The sequence below is a fragment of the Chiloscyllium plagiosum genome, chromosome 19, assembly GCF_004010195.1.
Source record: "Chiloscyllium plagiosum isolate BGI_BamShark_2017 chromosome 19, ASM401019v2, whole genome shotgun sequence".
Lineage (NCBI taxonomy): Eukaryota > Metazoa > Chordata > Chondrichthyes > Orectolobiformes > Hemiscylliidae > Chiloscyllium > Chiloscyllium plagiosum.
The window spans coordinates 34,376,386-34,399,864 of NC_057728.1; the positions used below are offsets into that span (position 1 = coordinate 34,376,386).

Sequence of the window (23,479 nt, forward strand, 5' to 3'; positions counted from 1 at the left end):
GGAACAGCCACAGGGGATGCCTGCGTGGAACAGCCACACTGTCCCCATGACTTGTCCTACCTGCCTATCTTCTTTTCCACCTATCCACTCCACCCTCATCCCTGACCTATCACCTCCATCCCCTCCCCCACTCACCTATTGTACTCCATGCTACTTTCTACCCACCCCCACCCTCCTCTAGCTTATCTCTCCACGCTTCAAGCTCTCTGCCTTTATTCCTGATGAAGGGCTTTTGCCCGAAACGTCGATTTTGCTGCTCCTCGGATGCTGGAAGAACTACTGTGCTCTTCCAGCACCACTAATCCAGAATCTGGTTTCCAGCATCTGCAGTCATTGTTTTTACCATAGGATGATGACTTGGTTGAGAAGATGTCATGCTGGAAAGTAACCAAACATCCACATTAAATGATACACAATTATCCACAATGACAGAGAGCACACTGAGGAGATACAAATCCTGCACCAACACCTCCCCACACCCAACAACCTCCCCCCCCCCTCCCCCACCAACACCCCACACTCACCTCCGTCCAAGGCCCAAAGGATCCTTCCACATCCAGCAGAGATTTTACTTCACATTCAAACACCTCACCTAGTGTATCCGTTGCTCTCTGTCATTTTCTCTACGTTGGGGAGACAGGATGCCAACTCACAGAACATCACTGGGACATGCACCAAACAACCTCACTGCCCTGTGGCCAACCACTTCAACTCCCCCTCCCACTCTGCCAAGGACATTCAAGTCTTGGGCCTCCTCCACCACCAAACCCAAGCCATCTGATGCGTGGAGGAAGAATATCTCATCTTCTGCATTGGTACCCACCAACCATCGGATCAACGTCGATTTCACCAGTTTCCTCATCTCCCTTCCCCTAATCTCATCCCAGATCCGATCTTCCAACTCAGCACCACTCTCTTGAACTGTCCTACCTGTCCATCCTCCTTCCCAGCTATCCGTTCCACCCTCCCCTCCGACCTATCACCATCACCCACCTGTATCCACCTATCACTTTCCCACTTACCTTCCCCACAGCCCCACCCCCACCTCCTATTTAGCTCCCAGTCCCCTTCTCCCCCTCCAACCCCATATTTCTGATGAAGGACTTATGCCCAAAATGTCGATTCTCCTGCTCCTCAGATGTTGCCTGACCTCCTGTGCTTTCCAGCTCTACACTTTTCAACTCTGACTCTCCAGCATCTGCAGTCCTCACTTTCTTCTAGCACACTGAGGAGCAAAACTGCACCATCAAATCAGGATAACTATAGAAGGCCTTGATCTGGTCATACCATACATCTACTAAAGCTTGATCTGAATGTGTAGGGACACTTTTATATAATATGGACATTTTTGTACATCGTATCAAGAAAGGATTCCCAATCTTTAAAGGGAGGAAGGTGAAATATTGTATAATGCCGTAGCATCCAGACCCGTCAGACCTGTATATTTAAGATAGCCACACAATGTTATGACATGTAACGCTCCAGTTTTAAGATGTCTGTCTCACCTTCAGTCATTCTTTTTGTTTAATGGAGTCAGTGTAGTCAGTTGGCTCTGTGCATTGTCCAGCAACATTAGTAAGCATAGAACCTAGACAGTAGGTGTAAGTCTGTGATATTGTGGCCTTGTAAATAGTTATATAAATAATGCTATAAATAGACCTCAAGTGATCTGACTCAATAGAACTTATCCATCTCTGGTGTATGTTCTGCAGATTAACATAGAGTTTTGAAAATAATCCGTCAACACAATGAGTTTACTTTAAATCTTCTTGTGTATATCGTGACAAGTTCCCAGAAATATCTGATCTCCAACATACAATTATCTGCTCCTCCATCTTAAATTGTGGAGGGCTGACTTCCAATATCACATTTCCTATCCTCGATTTATCACATCACTTATCAAGAAGTTTCAAGGTAATAAAACACATAATGAGTTCCAGTCCAAAACACTACCAGCAGAATATATTCCTTCTTTAAAAATATTAAGTTTTATTTCAGAATGTTTGTATCAAAATGTTATAACACTCTTCTCATTAATTTCTATTTTATCTTGTTTATTTTATCCATAATTTAATTAGTCACAGCAGTTTCCTGCATTTTGTCACATGCTGTTATTACCCACTGGACTCCAAATGGGTCATTGCCTTTATTATAAGATTTGTTATAAATCAGGCAATTCAGAATTTAATTATCCAGATAATAGGAAACAGAGGGTAGTTATCATTGATAATTATTCTAACTGGTAAGTAGTGATGACCAAAGCATCCCCAGTGATCAGGCCTTAGACTCTGATTGTTATACCTTTGATGAGATACTTGTAGTATTCCAGCTAAGTGAAAGAAAGACATAAAAACGTTGGATAACCAATATGCCTGATAAATAAAGTAACTTTAAAAAATAAATCTATAAACATTTTGTATTTTGAGCAGATGAATATAATTTTTCATCAAAACAGAAAGTTATTCATATGGTTTTAGAAAACAAAAAATGTGATCCCATATTTGAAGAATTTTTGTTGCTAAGATGCTGTTGGACTAAGGTTGAAGTGAGCAGGAACATCAAATGTTGCATGTTTGATCACATTATATAAGGGGAGTGGATAGAATTCTGAAGACCTATTTTCTATTAATCAGTACAACACTTGAAGCCTAATGTGACCAGTGGGCACCACACTAGCTGATGTGCATCATCACTCCCAGCTTCAATATTTTAATATAATATGTTTCCTTTAATATTTTTGGTTTTATTTGCAAGAACATAAAACCTTTTTAAAGGGGTTGCTCAATTGTTTGCTTACTAGTTCTTCAAAAGGAGGTATCATACTAATGGAACCATATTATTGGTAGAAACTTTAAAACATAAACAAGCTTCAATATAAGGAACATCCATGGCTTATCCTTTTTATAATGATGTTTATTCTTCGAAAATGTTTATAGTATTTAATTCATGTTAATGTCCATTTTATCAGTGAAATATGTCAAAGAAACTCAGTTGTATTAATATACTAATTTATTTGTGGTCTCCTTACAGTTGTCAGTATCTACGACTTGTAGATCCGAAGAGGACTTGTGGCACAGTCGGTTGCAATTCTGCCTCTTAGCCAGAAACTCCATGTTCAACTCCCGTTGATAGTCAGGAAAAGTGCGTTCATAATGCAATCAATCAAGCTGAGGATCAACTTTTAACTCCATCCAATATATAAATTAATAGAGGGTAGATGTGACTGATGTGTGGAAAGAAAATTGGACACTTGACCATCACCGTTTTTAGTACTGGATGATGACTAATATGGAGGTCTTGGGACACAGTGGTTGTGTCACTATCTCTGGGCCAGAAGCTTTATGTTCAAGTTCCACCTCAAGGTTTGATTGTCATGATACGTCATAGCTTTCGTGAGCACAGCTAAGAGCCAAAAGGAGGGAATTGTGTGCTTATTTGGTACTAGAATTAATTAGGCAATTAAAGAAATATATAGATGTACAATGTATGTCAAAATAGGAACTCATTAACATTAAAGTTAGATAACCATTGTCAATGGGAACCTATTTGCAAGCGTCAAGGTTTGTGGTCAATGGACAGTAGGAGCTTGATTAGCATCTAAATAGAAAGCATTTAACTCTAAACAAAGAACTGCAGATACTGGAGATCTGAAACAAAAACAGATATTGTGGAGAAACACAGCAAGTCTGGCAGTATCTGTGGAGAGAAAGCTGAGTTAAATTTCGAATCTGATGACTCTTCAACAGAACTGAAGCATTGAACCTAACTTGGGACTGGTCCTACCTTCAAATGAGACATCAACAGTAATGACCATAAACAATACAAAACATTATGATAACTGGTAGACTGCTGAGTGTGCAAGAATGTAAAGAAAGCTTTGTTTACTGAACTGTCTCTCACAAGCTGTATTTCCATGTGCTTATGGTAGATAAAAGTCTTTACTTTGTTTGGACGCCTAGTAGTCTCACAGTCGAGTGTCACTTGAAACACCTCAATAAAGAGCTGGAAATTAATGACAAATGAATGTGGTTCACTATTTCATAGTAAGGTTTCACAGTCATGGATTTCCCAGCGTGTTATAAGCTGTGCGATTGACATATATTTTAATATAAGTTACTTTATATTTTTGAACTTTAAAGTAATGGTATATAAATTTTGTCTGTTTTTTGAGGGAGTTTAATTATTAATTTGTCAGTACTTCTGTAATCACAGTGATTTCTTTTAAACACAGTATTGGACAGAGACTGCCCAGACAATAATTGGGTTTTGTTTGCATTGGGAGAGTTTACAAGCAAACAGAATAAACCGTGTAGTACATTAGGTTGTCAGACAGAGGATTCTGGAATTCTTTTTGGATTTTATGGGAGACCTCACAGAGCTTTTCAGTTAGAGCTTGGGCAGTTTGCAGAAGTCTCGACTGAAGATGAATGTGTAAAACAGTTAGCCCGGAGCAAACAAAGAAGTCTAGAGCTATTAAGAAATTAGTTATCTTAGTGTAATATGTTTAGTTTAACAGTTCAGGACCAAAAGTATTTGCTTATAACTCTGAAGAAATGATGCTGGACTTTTTATTTCTTTATATTTCTAATTGTTCTCCTCCTAAGAATATGTACCTTTGTACCTAAGATGGCACCATAAGAGGCAACAATTTGTCAACTTTTCACTGTACTCATTTGAGTACATGACAATAAAGCTAATTCTCATTCTAATTCTTTTTTTCTCAAGCTGGGAAAGTCAACGATTAGTTTTATGAAGGTTCCAAGAAGAGACAACCAGATTTTCAAAATAAAGAATTGAAGCCACAGTAAAATTAAACTCATAAGGAGAGTCATTGTGGACTTGAAACGTTAATTTGAAGGGGTTCAGAAAAGATTCACAAGCAGGTTGCCAGGGTTGGAGGGTTTCAGTTATAGGCTGAATAGGTTGGGGCTGTTTTCTCTGGAGCATTGGAGGCTGAGGGGTAACCTTATAGTGGTTTGTAAAATCATGAGAGACGTGGATAAGGTAAATAGACAAGGTCTTTTCCCTGGGTTGGGTGGGTCCAGAACTAGAGGGTATAGATTTAAAAGGGACCAAAGGGACAACTTTTTCACACAAAGGGTGGTGTGTGCATGGAATGAGCTGCCAGACGAAGTGATGGAGACAGGTATAATTAAAAGGCATCTGAATGGGTATATGAATAGGAAGCACGTAGAGGGATATGGACCAAATGCTGACAAATGTCACTAGATTAATTTAGGATACCTGTTCAGCATGGATGAGTTGGACTGAAAGTGCTACACATCTCTATGACTCTACAACTCTGTTTTTCTCTCTCTCTCCACAGATGCTGCCTGACATGCTGAGTTTCTTCAGCATTCTCTGTGTTTGTTAAATCAAGCTTTCCATATAAACACAGAAGGAGATGAATTTCCAGTGTGAGTACAGTAAAGGAGTGCTTTTTTTGGGACGTATGGGATTATATTTCACTGTTTGTTTCAAAATCTTTAACTTTGTGTCAATGGTTTGTTTTATTCTATTTTACCTTGTGTAATAACCTTATGTTTTATTATTAAACCTGATCTGAAGTATTGCATGCGTGTGCTTCATTGTAAGATCACATTGTCAAATTACAAAAAATATTTGTCAAGCCAAATTTGACTTATTCGGTAATAACATTAGGTGAAACAAGATGCATATCATTTTGTTGTGGAGAAACTGGGGACGATACTTTTGCTACTGAAGTTAGTGACTTGGGCTGGCGAGATTTTCTGACTTGGGAGACTTATTTCAGTTTAGAAGGTTCCATTATTTCTAATCTTATTCAGGAAGGGCTCGGACAGGATAGAGTCGAGTCCACCAACCCAGCAAGTAAATCATAGGCAGCCACATGGATGGCAGGTGCCAAGGCACATTGATTAGAAAGGGCTCCTCAGTTCTCTGGGACTTTGTTCCAATTGCATTAAAAGTGATTATGTCCTGTAGTCCCCACTCCTGCCTCATCCACCCACATTGCTCCAAACATGTCCTCCCTGCTCCCTATACGCCCATTCACCAATGTTGTTCTATGTGGAGAATCAATGTCCACATAATAACAATGGCAAGTATTGAAATGCTGAGAAATAAAACACCCATTTGAAAATCTTCTTTGAAAAAACTGTTGTCCCTGCACCCTCAACAATGTGTCAATCAGTATCGGTAACAGAAGTTTTAAGCACTTTCATATTCCTTAATATTATTCAAATAAATGTTCAACATTGATAAAGGAGCACAATAAAAATAACTTAATTATAACCACATAAAGATTGCAATCAAGCAAAGTAAACATTTTACTCGGTTTCCAAAACAGAATATCTTGCTGAGCTAAAGCAATTGAGTGTCTTGGAGTTCAGCCAAACATTCATAATGAGGCTGAGAACTGTTTCAGTCGAAGCAGCTGGACAGGCATTTTGATTATGATGAAAGAAGGACACATGTAAGACCTTTCCAACATAGCCCTTCTAAGTTTCCCAAATTTAGACTCATCTAAGGGGTGAACTTCGATTCATCCAGAAATTCCTTGATAATTGTGTATGGGGTGGCGTTTGGGATGGTGGTGCTATGATATGCCTAACCATGCAATGGAGCTGGCCACGTTAGGTACAGGGGATTACTATCTGTGCACTTATCCTGCCCCAGCAAAAACAGCTGATGCTGGAAATGCGGACAGAATTCCCAGCATTGGGGCCACCAATTTTGCCATGAACACCTAGGCCTGAGTAGTTGAGGGAATGACTCCTTTGTCAACTTTCCCTGCTGAAATCAGCATTTCATCCCAGGAGGAAGGAGAAAAAGGTAAAATTGGATCAAAGTGTAAATATACAAAGAGCAGTGAATGACTACTTCATACCTGCGTGTCTAGTAGTTGTTTACTTCTTTCTTCTTTTTGTTCTGGATTATCATCAAATATGCTTTCGGTATTCAAATGCATCAATTTGTTCATTTCCAAAGGTGTCTCCCTATTTTCCTGCTGGGCTGTGTCTGGGTAAATTCAGAACAATATCAGTAATTTATCATGGGCAGCTCTTTAGCTTTAATAATCATAGATGTAAGCAGCTTAAAAAGAAATAATTTATACCTTTGGTACTTTGTCCTACTGTATAGCCATCATCATCAGGTGTTTCCAGGTTCTCTTTGCTTTAAAAAAAGACATAATTTATATTAGAGTTATATCATATAAAGTTTCTTGATTAAAATTTAACCAGATCAAACTTTAGGAATGTTATTTTAACCAGAGGTCTGGACTTCACACTGTGATCCCATATGGTATCAGGTCAGTGACCCTCCATTCCTTTCAGTCAACTCTTGGTTTTCCCTTCTCTGAATTTAAAGAGACAGACCACAGTTTTTTGCTCCATTTTTCTCCCATCTGTCCTTAGTTCCACTGCTCCCGCAAACTATTTGCTAGAAAATGTCCGACAACTGATTTTTACTGTTGATAAGTCCCGAATTGTGTCAGTGAAGGATGAGGCCAACAAAAGGACTATGTTTCTCTATCCTTGAAGATTTTTTCTGCATTTTCTTGCCATTGGGTTTGAGGCTGCAGCACTTGTCCATTCCACCAACAGCTTTCCTTGCTCCAGTTTCCAGAACTTGCACACTCCTTCTTCATGACAGAATCCAATAAGATTCTGCCTCGCAGGCAAAATGACCTCCCCAATGCATGAAAATTCTCTGGGTTTATGTCAGCTTCAAAGGAGCAGACAGAAGTCTAGTCCTGCTTCTACAAAGTGCCATCAAAAGGAAAAGACCGTCATCATGCCTAACTGAACCTTAGATACTAATAGCAACAAGTTTAAATCCATACCTTAGTTGTAAGTCTCAAAGCAGTTTAAATCATATGCTAAGTACTGGAGGTCTAATTGCCTCCAGATTCAACATGACAAACTCCCTCTAGTACTTAAAACTGATTTCCACCTCTCATGAATACCAAGCAGAGTACTGCAATTGATGCTGGCGATATTAACATTAAAAGTATCCAGCAAGGAGATAAACTGTCATCTCTACACTCTCTGAATTTCAGTTAAACCCTTCCACTGCTCAAGTCTCAATTGTCTCTTCGACTTCCTGTTGCCAATTGTCAGGTGAGACAATATTAACTTTAAAGCTTCCTGCAAGTCAGCTTGTCAAAATATAACAGACTTTCAATTAGCCAAATCATTTGGGATAAAATAACAGCTCAGATCTTCGAAAAGCTGCTTCTATTTCATAGGGAAGGAACATATTCACATGCAGTGCCAAATAATATGAACAGATTGATATATTTTTCCCTTTGTGATATTATTGTTGATGTGTGAAAATGTCACACATGAAATTAGTGATAATGGATATAAATTTATACATTATATTCCCAACTAAGGATAAAACAATCATTTGAACTAATGTTCTTCAACAAGATCCTTGTTTTGATCTCCCCAATAGTGGACAAAAACAATCCATTATTGTCTTTCACAGTAAGTTTACATAATGACTGTCTGTGCATTTCCAATTTAATAACTGCAGCAGCAGCCTACCTGTCTACTGGCCAAAAACCAGTGGCAACCCTGCCACGGCCATATTCAGGTAGCCTGATAGAAATGAAACCTAATGTGACCCTTACCTAGTCCTCATCAAGGGCAGAGACATTCCTTCCTGCTGGGACTATCCTTATTGGTGCCAGATCCCTCCGTGTGATTTAGCCGGAGTGTGGCAACATATTACACTTTTCACTTTTGCAAAGTACAAATGATAATAAATCATTCAAATCAAGTCATTCGGTGTCTTTGAGGACAGGGGAGTATCTATGTGTAAACCCAATGGAGTTTGCTGTGTGATTACCCCACATGGTGAGTGCCTCATGACAGATCCATGAGTCATTAGTCAGTCAGTTGGGGAGCTTCACAGAGATCAGTCAAGGGTCCAATCATCAAATAGTCAGGGCTGTCTGTCCAAATAGGTCAGGGGTCAAGCCATGGTCAGTCCTGAGGGTCAGCTCAATGAAAGCCAGGGCAGGTGATCAGAAGTTACGGTTGTGGTAGGGAAATTCGGAGAAATCAATTCTGGCGATTTGAGGCAGCTTACTGTGTCACAGAGGGGACAAATGGGGAATCTCAACAGAAAAGGGAGAGACTATAGTGCACTGGAGGACACAGGTTAATACAGGAGGGGGTGTCGTCAGTCACAGCCATGCTGGCCTCAACAGGGGCAGTTGAAAATGATGGTTGGCTTGACTAAGTTGTAGGGCCGGTGCTCCAGAATTAATGTTAGGAGATTAAGTGGCAATTCCAAGAGGTATGTAGGAACATATCGAACATGGGGTTTGACAGGGAGTGCAAGGAAGAAAGAAACATGGAGGCTTTGGAGGGCCTCGTGATTACTAGGCTGAGCCTGTGACTTACTATGTAAAACATGACTTGCCTTCCATGCTCCTGAAAATCATACATGTGCAATGAAAATGAAAAATAGCTGTAATTGCACTTGGAGTGAATGGAGTCAATTGCTGTTTTCTTTCTGAGCACACAGATTCTAGTTGTATTGGATGTGAGGCCTTTCAAAGGATAACTGCATTGATCTGACGCGTTCACTTGAAGCTTGAAGTCATCAGTAATCATAGTACCCTGCATATGAGATGCATGTAGTGTCCAACTGTGTGAGATACAAAGCCTAGTCACAATCAATCTTTTTTTCTCCGCCTAACTGCAGTAGTGCTAATTTGACACTCCTGTTTATTTCTTTTTTTTTTCTATATTTTTTTTTATTAACCCCCACACTACCACCTAAGTGCAGTAGTGCTTATTTTATCCCCAGCAATCTCCTGTTTATTTATTTTTTTTCTCTTCTTTTTTTCTAAATCAAAATAGAGTTGGAGTAATCCCTGTTGATTTTTTCTTTTTTTTATTATTTTTTATTTAACCCCCACACCACAATCAATCTTGACAAGTCATTGCTCGTTGTAGCTTAATCATTGCTGTCTCTGGGAATTGGAATTGATCAAAGGTGTCAATACAAGATCTTTTAGACTGCACAAAGGCCCAGATTTTCTCTACTCTTGAACTGAAAGTACTCACCAAGATACTTCTATCTGCCACATTGCCTTTCTTCATTGATTGGGGGGGAGCTGTTGGAAATGGGACAAGAGGCCTCGCAGCACTTTCCAAACAGTGTACAACTACAGCAGCCACAGAGGGGATATGATGGACTCTGAAGAGTTCAGAGATTAGTAGTAGTCGTCTGAGGAGGACAGTGAGCAGGAAGAACATCACCTTCCACATGATGAAGCACTGTGGTGTCAGATATAATAAGTCTGACAGGACTTAATTGACTTCCGTTTCCAATAGATGTGAGCAGGGTGCAGTGATCACTTAATTATTGACTATAAAATTGCTGCTGCTTGAAAGGCAAGCAGTCTTTGCATATTCTCAAAATCAAATACAACTTTTGTTTATTTGACTTTTCTTCACTTTTGTTGTTGTTGAGTAAAAGTGAACATTTTCAATTATTTGAAGACGTCCCAGTATCTGATGGTCCCACATTGAACAATGAGAAAGTTTTAAATTACACTGCGCATCAGGGAAAGAGTAGCACTCCCTTAGACAGTGTTCTCTGATGGCATGATGCTAAGAATTTATAACCTGAAGCTTGATTCTCAAATAGCATTTCATTTATGAATGTGAGCTTGTATTTACAATGAAATGTCATTTATGTGCCTTCAGAACCATTTTTTTGTTTCCCTCGCTCCTTGAGAAAATTTTATGGTTTTCTTCATGCTATTCTCCACAGTCCGCCTCATTAGCTATGCACCATGCCTCTATAGTGCCTCACTCATTCTATCTTGCCTCTTGCCAGTGGCTGAAGTACTCATCAGTGCCAGGATTACCTGCTGCCATTTTTAAAGACGAGCCATCCACCAAGTCAGGAACGGCCAGACAGGAACAGCTTTTCACAGTGTACATAAAGTGGAAGGGCTACTTGCCAAAAATGACACTCAGCCTATTTCTGGGAAAATTCAGTCCACTATGTCTGGTTCTAAGTTTTAGATTTTACCTCCTCATCCTTGACTCCTAGTCAGCAGAAACTGTCTCTCGCCTTGATACTTTGTATGCTGCAGTGCTTTGCAGCATTCAAAAATGGCCCCATCCCAAGGCAAGCTGGGATAATGGCAGATCACATATAAAGGGAACCGTTTTATAAAGGGGTTCATTAAGGGCTCTCTCCAAGTCTGAATAGCAGTTGCCCAGTGGTGACCTAAACACAACCTGTGAAGAAAGGCAGCCTCTTGACAGCTGAATGGGAACTAGTTTTCCGGAGACGTTTCAAATCATGCGAACCACCCTAAGTAATTTGCCCTTTATGTCTTTTTTAAATCTGTCTCCTCTCAGCATAAAAATACGCCCCTGGTGTCTTGAAATTCCCCATGCTAGGGAAAAGACACCTACCATTAACCCTTCTATACCCCCCATGATTTTATAAAGGTCCGATATAAGGTCACCTATCTATTATGTCTTTTTTAAATCTGTCTCCTCTCAGCATAAAAATACACCCCTGGTGTCTTGAAATTTCCCATGCTAGGGAAAAGACACCTACCATTAACCCTTCTATACCCCTCATTTCCCCATGCTAGGGAAAAGACACCTACCATTAACCCTTCTATACCCCCCATGATTTTATAAAGGTCCGATATAAGGTCACCTATCTACCTCCTACGCTCCAGTGAAAAAAGTCCCAGCCTATCCAGCCTTTCTTTATCACTCAAACCATCCATGCTCACCATCTTAAAGCTAGTTAGCAACCCGTTCTGCCACTTGTCTCTAACTATACACTCACTAATCATAACAATCAGTATATTATGAGGGATCCTATTGAAGGTTTTCTGATAATCCAGGCAAATTATATTTACTGCAATATCACATATGTTCTCTCTGTCAGCTCAAGCAGGTTGGTCACATAAGATTCTCCCTTTTAATTTTTCATTTCTACACCTTCTTCTATTCTAAGTAGGAATTCCATTATTTTTCCTCCTGCTTATATGCAGCTGGCTAATCTCTAATTTTCTAGACATGTTTCCTTCCCTCTCTCTTTTAGATTTAGAGATATATAGGGCAGCACGGTGGCATAGTGGTTAGCATTGTTGCCTCATAATGCCGGGATACTCTACGGTGGGGCAGTGCAGACTCAATGGGCCAAATGGCCTCCCTCTGCACTGTAGGGATTTAGTATCTACATCTGGATATTTAAAAAGCTATCCTCCAGTCCTCAGGCACAAAAAGTATTTTCTAACATTTTCCCTACTATGACTGTCCTAAATTACGTACAATGCATAGAGGTAATCCATCCAAACCAAGGGTTTTAACTTTTTTGGGACTGAATAGTTTATTTAATATGTTATTTTAAAAACTCAAATGCACTTCCCTCATTACTCATCCTTTAATGTCATGTTCACCTGTTCTAATTCCCTGCTAAATCCAAAGCAAATATTTTCTGCTATCTCTTTATCTTTAGCCATCTGTCATTTTGCATAAAATGAATTCTGTTGTCATACTGCCCTCTCAGTATCAGCAGACTGCACTTAGAATAGTTATTATTAAACTCCAAATAGGCTTATGCAGAGCCTCAAACAGGTTTCTTTATCCAAAATGAATTCACGCATATGATTTTTATAAACAGGACCTATTTTCTTAAAGAACAGACTTTGTGAAATATCCCTGAGAAATTTTAGATGTGCATTGAATAACTGTGTTTATGAATTTGATATTTATCTGTGCTGCTAATAATTTTTAACTTTCAATATTATTAAGCTTATAATCAGTAGAGGTGATATATGCCTGTTGTCAATTTCTGAGAATAAGCTAGGTTTGTTTTGATTATAATTAGATCACAAAATTAGAGTTGAACTATTGTGGTAAGTCATGAGATGCAGTGGCATTGATAAATATGAATGCTCCTTTCATAAGTCTAAAACAACTTTAATGTACAATATATTAGACTGATAAACAGCCCCATATAAAAGGTACAATTATTTGTACATAAAAACATATCATGCCAATTAAATTTTGGGTTGGTTACATCCATGAGCCTCCATTAAAAGCTGTTGGAACAGCTCCTGGTGGGTATTAAAATGTATAGAATAGAATCCCATCAGTGTGGAAAACAGGCCATTGGGTCCAACAAGTTCACTCCACCTCTTCAAAGAGTAATCCACCCAGACACATTTCCCTACCCTATTACTTCACATTTATCCCTGACTAATGCACCTAACCTACACATCTCTGAAGACTATGGCAATTCAGCATGGCCAATTCACTTAAACTGTACATCTTTGGACTGTGGGAGGAAACTGGAGCACTCAGACATGGGGAGAATGTGCAAACTCCAAACAGATAGTGGCCCAAAGCTGGAGTTGAACCCAGGTTCCTGGTGTTATGAGGTAGCAGTGCTAACCATTTAGCCACCATGCTGCCCTATACTGCTGATTTTATTTTTGCCAGCATCTTTGTGTGTAGTTTCAGATCTGAGGTTTTGAGGCATCAAGCATTTTTACTCTGTTTACTATCCCATACTGATAGAAAATGAAGAACTATTTTCATTTGCTTCGAAAAGATGCTAGCTCCAACACAGAATTCGAGTTTTTTGCTCGGACACTTCTCAAATAGCATCTTGGGACACCGGAATGTAAATATCTAACTCTTTCATCTACATTCTTTCCTCTGACATTCTATCCAGGAGTGTTCCCTTTCATCCTGATCTTTAAAGTTCGACATACCATACAATAGCTTTACTAATTTCATTTTCGGTTGCATTTTGTTTTGCCAGAGTAAAGAAGGAACCTAAAATAAATTGTATTATATATTCTATCTATAGGAAAATCATTTAACTCCAATTGCAATATAGGGTCTGCAGTTAGAACAGATGAGAATGTATCTTTAAACATTTTTAATTTGTCATGCAGGCCAAGACATTAGGCTGCAATAACAGTTACTGCTTCAGTGCAAAGTGGCCCCTGCCCAAGTCTCCATTATGTTGGACAGGAGAGAAGGCTCATTTGCAATTCTGGTCTCCTTCCTATTGGAAGGATGTTGTGAAACTTGAAAGGGTTCAGAAAAGATTCACAAGGATGTTGCCAGGGTTGGAGGATTTGAGCTATAGGGAGAGGATGAATAGGCTGGGGCTGCTTTCGCTGGAGCATCAGAGGCTGAGAGGTGACCTTAAAGAGGTTTGTAAAATCATGAGGGGCATGGATAGGGTAAATAGATAAGGTCTTTTCCTTGGGGTGGGGGAGTCCAGAACTAGAGGGCATAGGTTTAGGGTGAAAGGGGAAAAATATAAAAGAGACCGAAGGGGCAAAGTTTTTATACAGAGGTTGGTGTGTGTATGGAATGAGCTGCCAGAGGAAGTGCTGGAGGCTGGTACAATTGCAACATTTAAAAGGCATCTGGAAGGGTATATAAATAGGAAGGGTTTGGAGGGATATGGGCAGTTGGGACTAGATTGGGTTGGGATATCCGGTTGGCATGATCGAGTTGGACTGAAGGGTCTGTTTCTGTGCTGTACATCTCTATGACTCTGAGTGTCAATTTGATAAAGTCACCAAAAAACAGTATGTTGGTCATAACATAAACACACATTCGACCCATGTACATACAAATAAGGACCATTCAATACAATTGGTTCCCTTGAGGCACATCTGTATTGGTAGTCTATTAACTTAAAACTGTCCAAAGTAATTTATTTTGGAAGGTTGTACATTAATAACACTAGTAAAAGTGGTTTGTGCAAAGAAAATTCAATTGAATAATATTTTTTTCCTACTTCCAAAAACTTTCCAGTATCATGCACTATCACTTGCTATTCAATAGTACCTTGAAAGTAGAATCCCAGGTAGACAGGATAATGAAGAAAGGTGTTTGGTACGCTTGCTTTTATTGGTCAGTGTATTGAGTATCGGAGTTGGGAAGTCATATTATAGCTGCACAAGACATTGGTTTGGCCACTTTTGGAATACTGCATGACAATTCCGGTCTCAGTGATAAAAGAAGGATGTTGTGGGACTTGAAAGTTTTCAGAAAAGATTTACATGGATGTTGTCAGGGTTGGAGGGTTTGAGCTATAGGGAGAGGCTAGATAGGTTGGGGCTGTTTTTCCTGCAGCGTCGGAGACTGAGGGGTGATCTGATAGAGGTTTATAAAATCATAAGGTGCATCAATAGGGTGAATAGCCAAGGTCTTTTTCCCAGGGTAAGGGAGTCCAAATCTAGAGGGCATAGGTTTAAGATGAAAGGGGAAAGATTTAAGAGAGACCTAAGAGACAACGTTTCATGCAGAGGGTGGTGCATGTGTGGAATGAGTTGCCAGAGGAAATGGAGGCTGGTACAATTACAACATTTAAAAGACACCTGTATGGGTGTACAAATAGGAAGGGTTTAGAGGGATATGGGCCAAATGCTGGCAAAAGAGGCTGGATTAATTTAGAATATCTGGTTGGCATAGACGAGTTTGACTGAAAGGTCTGTTTCCACGCTATATATCTCTATGACTCTATAATCCCAAGTTATTTTATAGGTTGTTAAGGCATTAGTTTAATTGATCTTTCAATTCTTAGTAGTAACATGCTGCAATATCCTTAGGCCAATTAGAATATCAAAGTGAATTAAATTAAAGCTCAATTTAATTTTTGAATTTAAAATGAAACTGAAGGATAACCAGTGGTGATGAGAAATTCTATTCAATGAATATTATTCCTAATTATCCTTTTCTGACAACAGGCCACAGTACCTATGATCAAAACAAGAACATAAGAACTAGGAGCAGGAGTAGGCCATCTGATCCCTCAAGCCTGCTCCACCATTCAATAAGATCATGGCTGATCTTCCTGTGGCCTCAGCTCCAATTACCCACCCCCTCACCATAACCATTAATTCCTTTACTGTTCAAAAAATTATCCACCTTAGCTTTAAGAACATGTATTGAGGAAACCTCAACTACTTCACTGGGCAGGGAATTTCACAGGTTCACAAATATCTGTGTGAAGAAGTTCCTTCTCAATTCAGTCTTAAATCTGCTCCCTCTAATTTTGAGGCTATGCCCTCTTGTCCTAGTTTCATCTGCCAGTGGAAACATCTTCTCTACTTCTATCTTATCTATTCCCTTCATAATTTTATATGTTTCTATAAGATCACCCCTCATTCTTCTAAATTCCAAACAATATAATCCCAGTCTATTCAGTTGCTCCTCATAAGCCAACCCCTGCAACTCTGGAGTCAATCTAGTGAACATCCTCTGCATCCCCTCTAGTGCTAATATATCCTTTCTCAATAATACTCAAGGTATTACTGCATGCAATACTCTAGGTGTGGCCTCACCAGCTGCAACATAATCTGCTGAGTTTCTCCAGCAATTTCTGTTTTTGTTTCAGATTTCCAGCATTTTAGTTAATTTAAGATATTAGTTTTAGTTAATTTAAGATATTAGTAAGACATAAATATCATTCTGAAACTGCTTGAACAAATAGCAGTGGTGATTATCTTTCAGAAAACTTTTTTTAAAGAAACAGAACCATATCAAGGGTTTATTTGTCCTTGATATGAAAACTTTTTTCCAAACTAAATTCAGGATTATTGGTGAAAGGGGAATGACAAAAATAAAGGCTATGGCTTAATGGTCCACAATTGCTCTTAGTTTTAACAGGGTTTGTCATCATATTCTGTAGCCAGAAGTTTGTGCTGCCTGCAACTAGTGAGTGCACTTTATGGGGCAGGAGGCAAGAGTTAGAGTTTGTAAAGCAGAGAATTACAGCTACAGTTGATCAGAATTTTGTGGCTAATTTTAATGCACCTGCATTTGATAAATACTTTATTAAAATAGCATTTCATCAGATTAAATAATTCCTTTGCAATGAACTCTGCAGCAAATGAGAAACATGTTTTTAGATGCACAACTGGCTACACTTTGTATTCAGCAAGTGAGGTAATCTTTCTGGTAATACTGAAATGTACAGGAGGCCTTTTCTTTCAATGGGAGCTTTGTTAGGCCATACAGATGATGGATTGATATCAGTTGGTGATGGTGCAAGACAGAGATGACCAAGTGAGGGTTGGGGTTCATAATGCACCTGCAGTGGTCACTTTGGCAGAGGGAAGATGCTGAATTACACAGAGTCTCATTTCCTACTAACAGGAGGCCAAGCATGATTGTGGGTGAGATCCTATGGTGTAGAAGGAAGGTGAACGATTAGATCTTGAGAGTTGATTGCAACAGAGGACAAGTGATATGTCTTGGAGGAAGGTTCGATAATTGTGGTGGCAGGTCAAGGACACGAGAGGACGTGGGAGGTGCAATCCAGATACCCAAAAGTGGGCTGAGGGAGGCAAATCAATGGTAAATGAAAGTTAATCAAGCATGTTGGTGCTAACTCAAAGGTCAATAAAGCCAAGGTAAGTATGATAGAACGAGGGTGAAAGGTTGTGGTGTAAAATTATGTCCCAATACATGTGTGAATCATAATGTAACACATGTATTGGGCCAAGCAGTGGAATGTGGTGAAACGGTTAAAAATTATGTCCCAATACATGTGTGAATCTAACCGGAATGGAGGTGTTGCTTAGTCCCGTGTGAATCTTATTACACACCTCCCCGTGTGAATCTTCTTATCTGTATGTAACCAGAATGGAATGTGTTTTTTAGCCTTGCTCTGCTGTTCACATGAATGTTTATATCTGGAAAAGAGTATATCAGCTGGAAAAGTCTCCAGTTCGGTGAGTCTGCTCCGGGGTTACGTTTAACCGCCGAGCGTGGGTTGTTGGCAACCGCTCTACGAGAACTGACGGCTCCCAGTTCCGGTAACATGTAGAGTGAGTATAAGCCAGACCCGTTGTAAGTATGAGACCTGGTTGTGGCGACGCTGCGGGGAATAAAATGCTCATATTCTAGCAGACTCGCCTCTTGGTCGTTTGTTCTGTGTCAGACTACTCTCCTACGAACCTGACCTTGAGAATTTTTTTAAAACAAAGGTGACTGAGTGAGTATGCAAGGTGATTGGCTTCCACCTCTCGGATCAAGGTAGGACTATTCACAGACATAGCTGAGATAATGTGAAGGTCTGTAGTTTAGGTCAAGGATAGAGATGTACACAGTGCTGTGGAGACCAGAATTTGGATGAAACAAACCACATGGCTTTCCACTAATTGAAAACTCCTAAGTCAGCAGGGAGGACCATAATGACTGTGCTGACCAGATTTTTGCCTCCCTTGCATCTGCAGTTCAGCTCAGGCAGACAAGATGGATCAAGTGGACAGAGCGCTTCTCTAAGCTGTGGTCCACCTGGAAAGTAAATGGCATTTGGAAGTCCAGGACCAAGTGCAACAATGACTAGAATAGAAAAAGGGATGCCAGCAAAGGGCCGGGCTGTTTAGGACGATGGAAACCAGGGGCCAGTGAGATGTCAAGCAATGCATGTAATCAAATATACTGCAGGTGGAGCCAATGTGGGAGATGGCTAATGATGTCAAGGGATTCTGTTACTAGCCTATGTCAGCTACTTCAGGAAGACCTGGGTTCTCATGGTCTGGGAGGTAATTTGATGCCATTAGCTTTAAAATTAACAGCAGCATTGAATTTCTGTGTCACTGGATCATTCCAAGATTTCACTGATGACATGTGTAGCATCTTGCAGTCAGCCACTCACAAATACATCAGGGTGATCACCAATGCCTTGTACGAACAGTCCAAATTAATTTATGACATTCATCACAGACCCTAAGATCCAGGCAGCAAGAGTTGTGAGATTTGGTAACATCAAGAAATTTCTTCAATTACAAGGGATAAATCATTACCCATACGTTCAGCTATGAGTTCCTCTGAATATTCACTAACTAAAATAATTTTCACTTTCTTAATTTGGTTTGCAATCACTGGAATTGAATTCTGCAAGTGTACACTGGACTCTCAGGTGCTGGAACTGTTTACTTTCCCTTCAGCAACTGCAGGGATGTCTCACCTCTACAGGGGAAAGGGGATATCTAAAAAGGACCTTCTCATAATACCTATGTGGAATCACCAAGGCCAGTAGGGAAAGGTGCAAAGCTGCCCCTGCCTCAACAAGGGCAGCAGTCAAACCAATGGACTGCTCAAGATGACGATTCTCTGTCTGGAGTTTTTTGGTGGAGGGCTGCATGATGCACCGCAGATATTCTCTGGATCACTGGGATCCACCGTGCCCTACACAAACCTGTGCAGCAAAGATGTGAACAATCTGCAAGCAAGAAATGGAGGAGCTTCAGACCTCCAAATGAAAAAGAGGAGGAGCCTGGTGGGGGAACCTAAGGGAATGTCCGGCACTGCTATACCTGCAGATACGAGGATGATGGAGCAATGCACCACGTTACCCCATTAAAACCCTCATTGAAACATATTTCCAACAAAGGTGAGACCCCTGCAAGGTGCTGTCCTTCTCAATAAATGTAATGCTGGAAGTGCCAGGAGATACAGCACACTCCATTCATGCCAGCCAACATTCCCATGAACTTAACACCCAGAAACATAAAGGCTGCAGGCCCTTGGAATGCAAACCTACACGTATGGTTTTGTCAAAGCCATATAAATTTGTGGTTTGTAAGCAAGTTGTACATATCTCAGTGACACATGCTCCACAAGCTGATGAGGCCTTGCACAGAGCTCTATGTTCACACACTATGAATGGTCCAGCTTTGAATGTTGTTTAGACAATAGCTTATGGTGGATGGTGAGGGTTTAACATCACATACTGCCTTGACAACCAGGTTCAAAACCTAACAAAGATTCCTTAATTAAAAAGCTATATATGGCAAGACTTTCAGAGATGCTGCTCCTTTCCAGGCCATGCAATAAATGGCACCATTATTGATCATCAATGAAATGTTAGACTTTTAAAAGAACTTATCACTTTGTACAACTTGCAGCGTACTGACCATGCAACACACGTAAGGAAAATGATTCAAATATATATTTACACATAACTCATTATATCCACAGTAAGAAGAGTCACCATTGCCTCTTGAATTTTTAAATGTATGTTTCCTAACATTAATACAGGTTTCAGTTTCAAACACATGGCTGTGATGGGTGTTTTCTTTGAATGTAACTTTGAGGCCTGAATCTTTGTGTCATGTTGAGTGGGCCAACAGATATATTGAAAGTACGTGGAACTTCGCCTTGGAGATGGGACAACTGAAGCCATCAGAGGAGATTTTGCAGGGAAGAGGTTTGGAAGTTAATTGAGCTTTATAACCATTGTAGACAGACACCTTTTAAAAAGAAATTTGAACTTCGAAAGAATGATGATTATTAGATTAGATTCCCTACAGTGTGGAAACAGGCCCTTCGGCTCAACCAGTCCACACCGACCCTCCGAAGAGTAACCCACCCAGACCCATTTCCCTCTGACTAATGCACCTAACACTATGGCCACTTCACCTGGCGTGCACATCTTTGGACTGTGGGATGAAACCAGAGCACCTGGAGGAAACCCACGCAGACATGGGGAGAAAGTGCAAACTCCACACAGACAGTCAGCCAAGGCTGGAATCGCACCTGGGACCCTGGTGCTGTGAGGCAGCAATGCTAACCACTGAGCCACCATGATCAAAATCTCTAAACATTTGCTGTAACAAATGACTTAAAAAAACTATTGACTAAACATTACTTCTTTAGGCAAGTTATACTTTGTGCAGCAAAAAGAGGGAATGCCTTTTATATTTCTCACCCCTTGCACTCTTCACGGAAGTATAGTCCTTTTCACAAGCAGTTGAAGCTTGCTTCTGGCTTCCACCGACATCCCTGTGCCGCAATTTTGCTAAGTATGCTTCTCTTCGACCTGAGACTAACTCCATTTTACATCTGTTCGTGGTATCCCTCAAAGTTGAGCAGTCTTTTTTCACTGCTGACCATACAGAATTTCAGGTGTCTGCCTGGGATATTAATTGGTTTGTAAGGAAATGGATCACTTGATCTTAAAAATAACTTTCCCTGAATTTGTCCCCACGGTGATGTAAAATGAATTAGCCTTGCATCTCAATGGAAGTGCTAATTAGCTATCATTGATCCTGGCTCCCTTTCAGTTTAGAAGTAAATGGACAGACTGCAGGGACCTTTTAAAAATTCAATACCTCTAACCCCTTTCTGGGACTGTGGGAAACTTGAGTGAACCAATGGTAAGCCTAGAGCCTGCAGAAATGTTCTCTTGGTGTAAATTTGTTGCACCATTTTCTCAGCAAAACAATCCAAGCCCCCCTATGCTATCGAACAAACCAGCCATCCTACTGTGAGGCAAACTTCACAGTCTCTTCACAGAGTCTTCATTTAAAGCGGTAGTTCCAAAATATACTAATTTTATATATGTTAAACGATGTTAGTCCGGAAATGTCAGATCTCAAGAAACCATCAATTTAAAACTACAGAAAACAGTCTTATAGAGATGTTTGTTCCGGGTGCTTTGTTTGTATTTGTGTGTTGTCATGGGACGGGGGGAGCTGCTGGGGAGGGGGAGAACACTTGAGCCAGGTATGAAGCCTCATTATTATGTTGTAAGATCTTGCCTTTCAACATGTTGGAACTCTTACCGGGTTTCATCAGTAAAGTCATCACAAAAGGCCACTTGCCAGTCCTGTTGATGAGGGAGTGCGTGGTGATGATATAAAAGAGGCTGAGGTGCCAATGGTTTAAATATGTCCAATCAATATTTTAAAGGCAATTTTTCCATTTAAGTCTGTTCTCACAAAATTGTTTTTCTTTTATCCCTCCAGCAACATAGATACATATATCATTCTAAAGTGTCCTCAGAAGCATCAAGACAAAGTGTCAAGAATTTAAAGAATTATGATTTAGAACAAGGTTATTGCCATGACATTTTAAAATTCATTCATGGGATGTGAGCATCGTTGGCATTTATCACTCATCCCTAATTGCCCAGAGAACAGTGAGAAAAATTACATTGCTATGGGTCTGGAGTCAAAAATAGGCAGACCAGGGAAGGGCAGCAGATCTCCATTCTCCAAGGACATTAATGAGCCAGGTGGATTTTTATGACAATCAATATATTGGTCACCGTTAGTTTGGCTTTGTATTCTAGAATTTTACTAAATTCAAATTTCACCATCTGCCATGATTGGATTTCAACCCTTTTCCGCATACCTTCAACATGGTATTCTGATTTACCAGTCCAGTGAAATGATCACTACATTGCTGTCTCCCCCATTACATCCATGCAAACCATTAGCTTTAAGCATTTTAATCCTTTCTCTTGGCAGACAAAAATTAGCACAAGATTTAAACTTGGCGAAAGTGAGTACTGCAGATGCTGGAGATCAGAGTCAAGATTAGAGGAGTCAGAGTCAAGATCCAGGAGTCAGGTGATGAGGGAGTGGCAATGGGGAGTTGAAATGTTCAGCCATGGGATGGTGGAGTTGATTGGTGCGGGTGTCCCGGAGATGTTCTCTGAAGCGCTCTGCGAGTAGGCGTCCCATCTCCCCAGTGTGGAGGAGATCGCATTGGGAGCAACAGATACAGTAAATTACATGGGAGTGGAAGTGCTGGTGAAACTTTAATGGATGTGAAAGGCTCCTTTGAGGCCTTGGTTGGAGATGATGGAGGAGGTGTGGGTGCAGGTTTTGCAATTCCAGAGGTGGCAGGAGAAAGTGCCGGGAGGGGAGGGTGGGTTATTAGGGGGCGTGAACCTGACCAGATAGTTGTGAAGGGAATGGACTTTACAGAAAGTGGATAGGGATGGGGAGGGAAATATATCTCTGGTGGTAGGGTCAGTTTGTAGAGTGGAAATGGTGGATAGCTGTGGATAACACCTCCTCCCACACTGCCTCCTGCGAAAATGCTATCCCTTATTCACAATTGTTCCGTCTCCTCTGTATCTGTTCTCAGGAGGACCAGTTCCACCAGAGAATACACCATATGCCCTCCTTCTTTAAAGATCACAATTTCCCCTCCAACGTGGCCAATGATGCTCTCCAGCACATCTCATCCACTTCCCTCACCTCTGCCTTCAAGCCCCACCCCTCCAACCGCAGCAAGGACAGAACCCCCCCTGGTTCTCACCGTCCACCCTACTAACATCCACATAAATTGCATCATCCGCTGACATTTCCACCACCTACAGATGGACCTCCCCACCCCCATCCACTTTCCGCAAAGACCATTCCCTCTGCGACTACCTGGTCAGGTCAACGCCCCCTAACAACCCACCCTCCCGTCCTGGCACCTTCCCCTGCCTCCGCAGGATTGCAAAACCTGTGCCCACACCTCACCCCTCACCTCCATCCAAGGCCCCAAAGGAGCCTTCCACATCCATCAAAGTTTCACCTGCATTTCCACACATCATTTATTGTATCCGTTGCTCTTGATGTGGTCTCCTCTACATTGGGGAGACTGAGCGCCTACTCACAGAGCACTTTAGAGTACATCTCCGGGACACCTGCACCAATCAACGCCACCGCCCCATGGCCGAA

The 23,479-nt window shown here is 40.6% G+C and overlaps 1 protein-coding gene across 1 annotated transcript in view; it reads right to left on the reverse strand.

Annotated features, from left to right (window-relative positions):
* The window catches only part of ppp1r3ab (protein phosphatase 1, regulatory subunit 3Ab), a 58,094-nt gene that overhangs the window by 13,055 nt on the left and 21,560 nt on the right, over nt 1–23,479 (reverse strand). The window contains exons 2-3 of the mRNA XM_043709539.1: nt 7,097–7,155; nt 6,869–6,999 (exon numbers count right to left, since the gene is read on the reverse strand). Coding sequence (XP_043565474.1) covers nt 6,869–6,999; nt 7,097–7,155 — 190 coding nt within the window. The remainder of the gene's footprint in view (nt 1–6,868; nt 7,000–7,096; nt 7,156–23,479) is intronic.